This window comes from Egretta garzetta, unplaced genomic scaffold (assembly GCF_000687185.1).
Source record: "Egretta garzetta isolate BGI_Z169 unplaced genomic scaffold, ASM68718v1 scaffold143, whole genome shotgun sequence".
NCBI classification, from domain to species: Eukaryota; Metazoa; Chordata; class Aves; order Pelecaniformes; family Ardeidae; genus Egretta; species Egretta garzetta.
Genome location: NW_009259310.1, coordinates 225,841 through 235,858, shown reverse-complemented (window position 1 = coordinate 235,858; position 10,018 = coordinate 225,841). Strand labels below are relative to the sequence as shown.

Here is a 10,018-nt window from a genome sequence, read left to right as displayed (position 1 = left end):
CACACCCCCCAGCCATAGTCTCTGGCCTGTAACAAGGAGCAAGTCACGGCAGTCACTCTCAGATGACGCCTCAAACATGTCAGCACTAAGGTCAAGGTGTCTTTTCTCATCCTAATGCATTTTTCTTGATGGAGAAAGTGGGCTGGGGTTGTTCCAGCCAGCTCAAAATGCTTGACAGTTCCCACACGCTGAGCTTCCTTTTAAACACCCACATGCCCTGCTCAGCTCTTTCATTTGTATAGCATCAATTAAATACCAGAGAAAAATGAGGTTTATATGTGCTGGTGGAATAAGTGCCACGTGACATCAATTAGGGGTCTTGTACCATGAGTCTTCAGAATTGAAATAAAAATCACAGAAAATGCATGAAGAGTGTGGCAAAGGGAGCAGAGACAGCCAGCCAACATGTGGGATTGGGCTTGTGACTGCTGATTTGTTACAACTGGTTTTTTTTTCTACTCTCTTCTGCACGTTTCCATCTCAAAGGAATCCACGTGCCTTGTCGATCATCTTCCATTTTGCAGGTGAGCCTCCTCGAGGCTGCCTCTGCTGACTGCCCCTGAAGCTGTGCTTTTGCTTGATCTTGCCTTCTTTCTCTTCCTTCAGAAGCCCCTGGTTCCCCATTGGGTGGGCAGCGCTGCGGCACTGTCCGAACAGGGTGAGTGCTGCCAGGGAGGACTCCCTGCAGAGACTGTCCCAGGCGGTTGGGTCAAACTTGCCCAAAACTTAGTGCGGAACAGCCAAGTTCTTCTTGGGAGGCTTCAGTGCCTGACTGTCCTTAACCCCTCCAGAGGCCATCTGCATCTTAGCTGCCTACACGTCTTTATGCATCCTGGCCTGACCAGTCTTCCCCAGTTTTGTGAAAACCATTTCAAGCAGGACTTGGCTCACTGAGTGTGGGCACAAAGGAGCCTGGAGCTCCTTGGATGGGGAGGGGACCAACTGTGTCTTCATTCCCCTGTAGACTTGTGGGAAGGGGCAAGTTGGTTGCTGGAGGAGCCAGTCCCTCTCCACGTATCTTCAGAAATGTTCATTGCTGAAGTTACATCTCTTTCTTGGAAGCCTTGGGGAAATACTGATTTTTAGGGCCAGAAGATCATAAGAGCTTGTCTCCCCCTTGTAGGTAGCATCAGCCATAGATCTTTACCTGGAAACCTTATGCTTCTTGGTGAAGTTGCTTTCTGAATAACATGCATCTCGTTTATAAGCTAGGTGGGATCAAGACTGTGTTTGGGTCAGGTTTTCCAACACTTAGGTCTTCCCTCAGCATAACATGTGTGGAATCTTTTAACTATTTCAGATTCTGAAGGGGATTTACGTCACACGGTGGCCACTTACAACCAAGACCTATACTGACCTGTGCCAAGAGCCTGCTCTCCTCTGGCTCGTCTGAGGTCCCATTTGCTGGAGCCTACGATGCCCTTGTCCCTGCATGTTCCCCTCAGCAGAAGGAAGCTTTAGCTGTCGGTTCTCCCGTGACCTTCCTTTGTGTTTAACTCTCCCGCGGAAGCAGATTCCCCTGATTCTAGGTATTTCCTAAGGTTTCTTCCTTACCTGGTGAGGGAGAGGTTTGAAATCAGAGCCACTAAATCAAAGCTGGGATTGCAGTCCAGGGTGTGATCCCGGCCTTGTCAGCACGATGCCGTCCCAGGAGGGCAGGATTTTGTCCAGATCTGTGGCTCACAGAGGTCCTTGTTGACAGCAGAATAACGAACACCTGGATTTGCAAAATGAAAGTGATTTATCCAGCCAGTAACCTGCCCTGAGCTTTTTAAGTCTTACTTTCCAGGCTGCATTTATTTATTTCATTTTATGAAAAATGCATTCATGCTCAAATGAAATGCAACTATCCCTTTATCCCTGCTACATAACTAACTTTAGTTTGCCTTCCTGTGGAGAGAGGAATTTGCCTTCCTGATTCTGTTTTGGTTTATTTTTTTTTTCCAACAGAAAATTGTCTTTTGACTGGAGAGATCAGATATATTTGGTTAGCTTGAGGGAAACAGCCAAGCTTAGACAAGATGGCATCATGCATGTGAAGATGCCTACAAAAAGCTAATTGCTAATGTCTGTAACGATGGCACCTGGGGAAAGCCAGCTGGTCCCTGGTCATGCTGGGAGCTATCGGCTGCAGGGCTGCTCTCGATGTCTTCGCGCGGGTGAGCGTCGCTCTTCTGTCTGTGGGGAGCCGTCCTTGCGCGGGGCAGCAGGAGCTGTCATCTGTCCTTGCCTCCCCCGCAGGCCAGGAGTATTTGGGAAATACTTCTTCCTTTTTTTTGTGGGTCAAGAACTCAAAAATACTGACAAGAGATTTTTAGGGATCAGCAACATAGTACGGGTCAGCAAATCCATTTTGGTGTTGCTTGACCTACGACATTTTCCTTGGGCTACAAGAAGCTTTGCTGGTATCTGTTACAGAAAGCCAGAATGGAAGAAAGTCCACTTCTGTTGGCAGAGAGAAATGCTGGGTAACTCTGCTGAGGTGTTTTGTTCATCTGGCTTAGACAGATCATAGAACCATAGAATCGTTTGGGTTGGAAAAGCCCTTTAAGATCACCAAGCCCAACTGTTCCCCTAACCCTGCCATCCCACCATTAAACCCTGGCACCTCATCTGCCCGGCTTTTAAATACCCCCAGGGATGGGAACTTGACCTCTTCCCTGGGCAGCCCGATGATCTCATCTAATGTCACCATTGTTACCTGGATTTGATTTGCATCCTCGCCTGGGAGCGGAGGAGCACTCACCCCTCTGTGGGTGAGAGCCGGGTGCGGGTGGGGCGGACTGGGGGGAGTTGGGGGGGGCACTGACTGTGCATCCCATGCAGGTGCTGCAGGGGAAAACTGCTCAGCTCTTGTGGTTGAAACCATTTGGGGACTGAAGCGATTTGCTGAGTTATTGGTGAGCTGTAAACAACCGGCTGTCAGCGAAGCACCTGCAGATTTCTGAACACCCTTCTGTACCTGATCCCCCCAAGGCCAAATTCTGCACATGTGTACGTGTACACAGCCCGTGCCCACCCCCTTCTCCACCAGCAGGGTGGGTTCCCCATTTGCGCACCCCAGTGCTGGCACCCTGCTCTCCTGGCAAAGATATTGTGTTTCCAGAGCGATCCCACTCACAGGAGGATTTTGTGTGGCACGTCAGTAAGCCCCAGGTAAACTGCTAACGTGCCCAGGGCAAAGCTCCAGCCATGGGGCACTGGGCTGCCTGATCCAGGCTGGTCCCCCCTCCGCTTACTGGCAGAGGAGGCTGGGGAGGAGCTCTCTGCTTTCCCTGTCAAGGCAAGAAAAGTCCTGGGAGCGGTGGCAGGGGAAGCAGGTTGGCTCTGGCAGGGGAGGAGAGGAAGAGTCTGTTCTTCCCTTTTTGCAGGAAAATTTGCTGTCTAAAAGAGGAGTTTGAAGCCTGGGGTTTGCATCCTCGCAGCAGAGCCTGGGCCTGGGCAGATGCTGGGGGCTGTGTCCAGCTGTGCACGGGGCTGGGAGAGCCGGTCTGCAGGGTGGGTGGTGGCTTACCTGGGACCCATGGGTGCTGCACTGCAGCCCCAGCAAGTCCTGCTGAGGAGTCAGACCCTTCCCTGCGGTGTGTGAGTGCCTCTCTGGTGCCTGCAGACGAGGAAAGCCCAGAGCAAGACCATGCCCCAGGTCTGCTTTTCAAAATGACTTCGCATGGTTTTAGTCTGGCAAGGAGTGGGCTCCCTGTGGTGGCAGCTCACAGCATCCAGACATTTTCCAGCTGCCCATGAGCTGCTTCCTCCACGCTTCTTGCTGCCCCAGGGAGCTGGGAGGTGCACATTGGCTGCATGTACAGAGGGAGCATCCTGCTCACTGCGTGTGCAGCTGAAAGCCTGGGGACACGGACAGTTTCCCCAGAGGGTGGTGGGAGCCAGTGGCACCACGGTCCCCCCCGTCTTCCCTCTCCCTGCAGGGAGGGCAGCCTTAAGGGGTACGAGCCTCCTCCTGCACCGGAGCCCGGTCTCCCCACCACAGGCTGAATTTGAGCTGGGAGCAGTGGGGATATGGGCAGCTGTCCCAGTGCTTTGCTCAGACAAAAGCATGGCTTGGGCATTCCAACCCTGGCTGGTGACACAGGAACACGCCCTGCCTGGCTGCTGGGGCTGCGGGCTGTCCCCTGAGCCTGTCCTTCCTGCTCCCCACCCTTCTCCCACCTCTCCCCCTCCCTCCCCAGCTCCTAGGAAGCCTTCAAATAAATCTTGGCATTTTGAAAGGCTGTCTTCTCCCCCAGCCTACGTGTCAGCACTAATCTGGGGACAAACAGCCGCATTTATGAGAAGAAAATAAAGACTCGGGTCCCACTCGGCAGCATAATGCCAGGGGCCATTCCCGGCGTGCTGGGGATGCTGCAGGGATTCTTTACTGGACAAAGAGGCGATTGATGAACTGGGTCATGGCGGGAGGAGACGGTATGTGGGAAAAGCACTGAACAGAGAGGCCTCTGAGAAGGAAACCATTTTCTGTGGAAGCAGCAGCCCCAGGCAGCCTGCCTTGCCCGGGTCTGTGCCCAGGTCACTCTGCGGCAGGAGGGGCTCCAAGGTGGCTGGGGACCAGGGCACCTGCAGGCTTGCTGCTCTGCCCAGGAAAGGCTGCTCTTCCTCTCTTTTGTCCCTGATGGGGCTGAAGTGGAAGGAGAGGCTTTTGGAGCCCTCTGGGTCAGTGTACCTGGTGGGGAGAGCAGCAGTTGGGGGTACCCACCACAGCTCTGCCCGTGGGTGACTGGTGCTCCGAGGTGAGCTTGTGCCTTGCTGCCTGACTCTTTTGCCATCCGCACAACAGGAGAGGGCGTCCCAGGATTTGGGGCAGGAGTGGGTAAACCCTGAGAGTACATCCTCAAACACAGGTCTGGTGCCCTGCGCAACCCTTTGCCGTTCCTTCTCCATGTTTTGTAGGCGGCTTGGGGTCAGCAGGATCCATCAGACTCTGTCAGCATCCCCTTCTGTCTTGGCCGGTTGTGCAGAAGGTGGAGGAGCTCCTCTCTGTCTTGCAGACTGAATGTGAAGTGCTACTTGCTTGGCCTGGAGCGGCAGCACCTCAGTGCCTGCCCTTCCCACTCCTCGGCCCTGCAGACTGAACGTGGCCTTGGCAATAAACATCCTTTACTGCACCCTGCCACCAGCCTGCACCAGTGCCTTCCTCTGCTGCACTCGTGCCCCACACTGGGCCAAGGCTGGACCATTTTGCACGCCAGAGAGATACCCTCTCAGGTCTGGGATGAGTCATCCCTGTCGGAAGGTGATGCCATCAGTGACACAGCCAGAGCAGGGTGGCTTTAGCAGTGCTGAGTGTGGTTGATGTGAGTCCTGTCCCTGCTTGTGCAGGAGCCTCCAGGCACAGCTGTGGTTCAGATGGTGCTGGCTGCCAGGAGCAGTGACCGGCTCAAGGCAAGAGCCTCCAGGCAGGTCCCTGCAGCTGCGTCCCATCATGGGATGTTCCTCGGTTGCTTGTCCTTGGATCCGACCAGGGGTAAAGCTGCGGCCCTGTAACCTCTTTCCTGACCTGAGTGCTCTCTGCTGATCGTGGCCACAGGCTCCCCTGTTCAGGAGCAGCTCTGGGACTTTGGTCCTGCAGGTGTTTGCCATGCAACCAGGTAGGAGCCTATGCATCCTGTTGATTTTGCTGGGACTGAATTCCTGCGGTCCGTGTGGGACTGTCCCATGGTGGCAACTTTGGGGTCTGGCTGCCTTCAGAAGTTTGTGTTGTTCCCCTGCATTGCAGCTCCCTGAGCCTGGAGTTTGCCCACTGTTTGCATCAGGATCCCTGCCCTGCTCGATACTGCCTGCCCCATGTCCCAGCCCTCAGCAATTCCTGAATTCCTGCCCTGCTTAGCCCTGCCACCACGTCTGTGCCCCATTTGGCAGCTCTCTCTTTGGATCTTGGCTGGGCTGTGGGTGGATGAGGTGGCCACTGCAAATATATTATGTGCGTCCCAGGGCAGATTTTGCTTCGCCCTGTAGAAGCAAAGTAGCCATGAAATAACCCACGGATCGAGGGATACTGATACAGGTCCTTGTCTGATGCAAGACCTAGGACAGAAAGCATAGGGAGGGCAGTGCTTACCTGTGCTTCAGCTGGAAGCGTTGAACAATTTCCCTATGTTGACCTTGTCTGGTTTTAGTCTGGCAAAGCAGCTCGCTGGGCCCCGGGGATCTGAGCACATGCTGGGAGTGGAAGGTGCTGACAGCTTTGTAGCGAAGCAGCAGTTGCTTACAGTTGTCCAGAAGTGGGTGCCTTATTGGCCTCGCTTCGGGTGCCAGAAGTCCGTTCTCCACTGGATTTGCCTCCCCTGCATTTTTGGAAGTAACTAGAGGCAGGCGATGGGGGAGAAGTGAAGGATGGCAAATGGCTTTGGGGGAACGCGAGACCAGTGTGGTAAAGGCAGGCAGAGGAACGGAGGGAGGGGACTGGAGAGGGAAGTGTGGGAATCGGAGTTGTGGAAGAGGCAGACAATTTAGCAGAGGCACTTGGGGCTTGGAGTCAAGTTCAGGATACACAGACAGGAGGAGGTTGCTGGGGCATTTCCTTGCTCTGTGATGCCTTAGGGCTTACGATGAACCGTGGGCACCTGCCCAGTGAGGAGCCTTTTCAGATGGAGCGTTCCCTGCGAGCACGCTCAAGCCACAACCCTCTGTCTGCTCTAGGAGCTAAGCCCTGGCTGGAGCTCTGGGTGACAGGTGCCATTGGTGTGCGGCACGTTGACACAGTGGCTTTTAATCCAGCATAAGCTGGCTGAGCCAGACCGAGTCCCCTGGGCTTTCCCTGGGCTGCACTGTTGTGTGCTGGAGGTGATGCATCCTATCTGTTGTAAACCTTTAGAAGGTGCAAATGAATATATGTGAATTTGACATCTTTAAGTCCTAGTCTAAAGAAGTCCGAATACAACTGGCATGAGGCAGGCCTAAGCCCAGGGTGACTTATCCAGGGAGCCCATGAGTGCTCCCCGGTGCCGTGTGTGCTGCAGGGTGCACCATCTCGGTGCCTCCTCTACGCTCCCTCAGGCTTGGTCCAGTCCCGGTCTCTGGTATTTGTTTGATCTCCAAGCGCCGCTGTTGGCTCACTGTGCAATGCGCTGTGTTTTAGCTGCCAGGCCCGTGATGTGCGAGGCTGGGCTGATCGCACCAGAGCCCTCCGGCCCCATGCAATACTATGGTGAGTCCTCCGACACCTACTACCATGTGGACCGCTGGCAGAGGCTGCGCACGGCTGTCAGGAAGCTGGAGTTCTGGGAAAGCTTCAACGCCGAGCTGATAGGCAGCGGCTTCTTCTCCAAGGTCTACAAGGTAAACTGAGACGCGGGCAGCCCATGACCTGTGCGAGAGCAGCTGAGCAGCTGCCGAGGCTGTGTAGCCCCTGTCTCACTTGAGGAACCTGTCCCCAAGCTTATCTCCTTCTCTCCATCCCTCCCAACTCTCTCTGGTGGGTTGGATGGGCTGAGGGAGGAAAGGACACCCCCTTGCTGCACCTAGCACATGGCCTTTGATGCACATCTCCCCTTCCATAGTGAAAAAGGAGATGGGAAGACTCAATCAATCAATGTTCAATGGGCTCGTCAGGGAGCTGAACTGGAGGTTGGATGAGATTAGGGGATATTTATGCTCTGTGCAGGTTTTGTTGTCAAAACTGTAGCAAAATATATATATATAAAGAACGTAAAATTAAGCCATGTGTATCTCCCAGAATACCCGCACCCCGTGGAGACACCAGTGCTGTCACCCCTCTGCGCCTGCTGCCCTGCATTACAGTGACGCCAGGGACGAGCAGGGGACCTGGGGCAGGGCCAGGCTGGGACAGGCTGCTGGTCCGTCCACCGCTGCCACTGCTGCCTTCACGTCAGGCGGCCCCTGGCTCCCTGCAAGCCAGCGCGTGGTGCGGGTGGTGTCACCAAAGCTAAATGGGTTTCTCAGTGGGGCTGTAGTGAGTCACTCCCTGCACCGTGCTCCACTGGTGTGGGCAGTTGTTTAACCCCCTCTGAGCAAGGGCAGGAGCCAGGGCGCTGCTACCTTCGCGCCTCCCAGTGCCGCTCCTCAGCCCGGGAGTACCAGTGCTTATTTGGGGGGAGTGGATGGGACCTGGGGCTCTTGCCCTGCAGCCCTGGGTGGTCACTGCTCTGTGAAGAGCAAAGTGAAAGGTCCATCACGTGAGGAAGCAGAACGCAGCCTTCATCTCTGGGAGCAGATGCCATGTTGCTTTTCAGTGTGGCCGGGCTTGCCCACCTTATCTCTCCTCCCAGCAGCCCTCCAGCACGTGGCTGCTGACACTGGTCTTGGTTGTTGGGATGTGACACAGACCCACTGGGAAGAAATGGGGCCTGGCTCTACCATTGCCTTCAGGTCCTTAGCTTGGCCAGCACCGTGACAAACATCATGACTGCACATTTATCCTGGGCCCGCATAAGATGCTTCTGCCAGAGGAGCACTCTGGCATGTTCTGGGGGGGATCCCTGGCTGGTGTGAGCACATGTGGCCAGCTGAAACCAATGGAGCCAGGCTGGCAGGGTCTGGCTGTGGAACCACAGAAAATACACCAGTCAGATAAATAAATGCACGTTGCTTTCTCAAAGCCATGTCTCCTCCTCTACTGCATCTGGGCATGGTGCTGTGATAAAGTCTTTGGGGGAACTTCAGGTCCAGGGACAGTGCGGTAGAGCTGTTCAAGGGGCATCTCCAGCCAAAGGTCCATAGCAGCCTTTTGCAGCCTGGTGCAATACAGGACAAACACCTCCCCCACCACAGCCTCTCTCCAGTAACTGCTTTCCACACCTCTGCATGTGCTGTTGCCATCACTTTCTCTTCCCTTTACTGAGCAGATTTTCATAGTAGCAGTTGCTGTTTCCTCCGTGCATGACATTTTCCTCTTGCCCTGGCAGTGAATGAAATTCCAGCAGTAGGCAGGCTGGAGACACGGATCTTGAATGAAAATGAAACAACTTCTTGAAGTAGAAACAGAAAAATAAATGTAAGAAAAATGAAGATTGAATGAAATGCTGTGCATCAAGTAGTCAGAAGACAGCGGAGGAGGACTTGGGACAAGGACAGTCCTTTGTGGGGACTTGACATTTGTCTGGGGATGCGGGCACAGCCGTAACCGGGTGCTCTGGTGACCTGTGGTCCTCCAGGTTCAACCAGTCCGCTGTGGACTCGTAGCCCTGAACAGCAGTGCTCCCGCTACGAGGCATCACTGGTGATGGTCCTTTGAAGCTCTTTGCCAACAGATGCTGTCTTCCAAAGTGCTCCCGCAGCAAGGACATGGACTCCCTAGAGTGTTGGCACTGTCTCTGCTGGCGGCCCGCTGCTTTGCCATCCTCTGTCCTTCGGTTAGGCCCATTCTCAGGAGCTGTTGTACGTGGGTTGGCTGAGGAAGGAGGATTCACTTGGTTCTACCTGGTGACTCAGACTCAAGAGGCCTGGGCACAGCCTTGCTGCTCCGTGGGTTATGTATTGTGTGACCTGGGCTCCTCCCGGGCTGGAAGGTGGGGACGGTGAGTGGAATAAACCCCCCATAATCCAGGAGGAAGCCGTCTTTGACCTGCTATGCCACCTGGACATCCACAAGTCTATGGGGCCAGATGGGATCCACCCAAGAGTGCTGAAGGAGCTGGCAGAGGAGCTTGCCAAGGCACTCTCTATCATTTATCAGCAGTCCTGGATAACAGGGGAGGTCCCAGATGACTGCAGGTTGGCAAATGTGACACCTATCTTCAAGAAGGGCCGGAAGGAGGATCCGGGGAACTACAGACCAGTCAGCCTGACCTCAGTACCGGGGAAGATTATGGAGAGGTTCATCTTGAATGTGCTCACCAGGCACATGGAGGACAATCAGGGGATCAGGCCCAGCCAACATGGGTTCATGAAAGGCAGGTCTTGCCTAACCAACCTGATTTCCTTCTACGACCAGGTGACCCGCCTGGTAGATGAGGGAAAGGCTGTGGATGTTGTCTACCTGGACTTCAGCAAAGCCTTCGACACAGTCTCCCATAGCATTCTCCTGGAGAAGCTGGCAGTTCAT

The 10,018-nt window shown here is 54.5% G+C and overlaps 1 protein-coding gene across 1 annotated transcript in view; it reads left to right on the top strand.

Moving 5' to 3' along the window:
• The first annotated feature begins 7,107 nt into the window (after positions 1-7,107).
• LOC104123972 (dual specificity testis-specific protein kinase 2-like) overlaps positions 7,108-10,018 on the top strand; it is a 17,233-nt gene continuing 14,322 nt past the window's right edge. The window contains exon 1 of the mRNA XM_009636274.1: positions 7,108-7,293. Coding sequence (XP_009634569.1) covers positions 7,108-7,293 — 186 coding nt within the window. The remainder of the gene's footprint in view (positions 7,294-10,018) is intronic.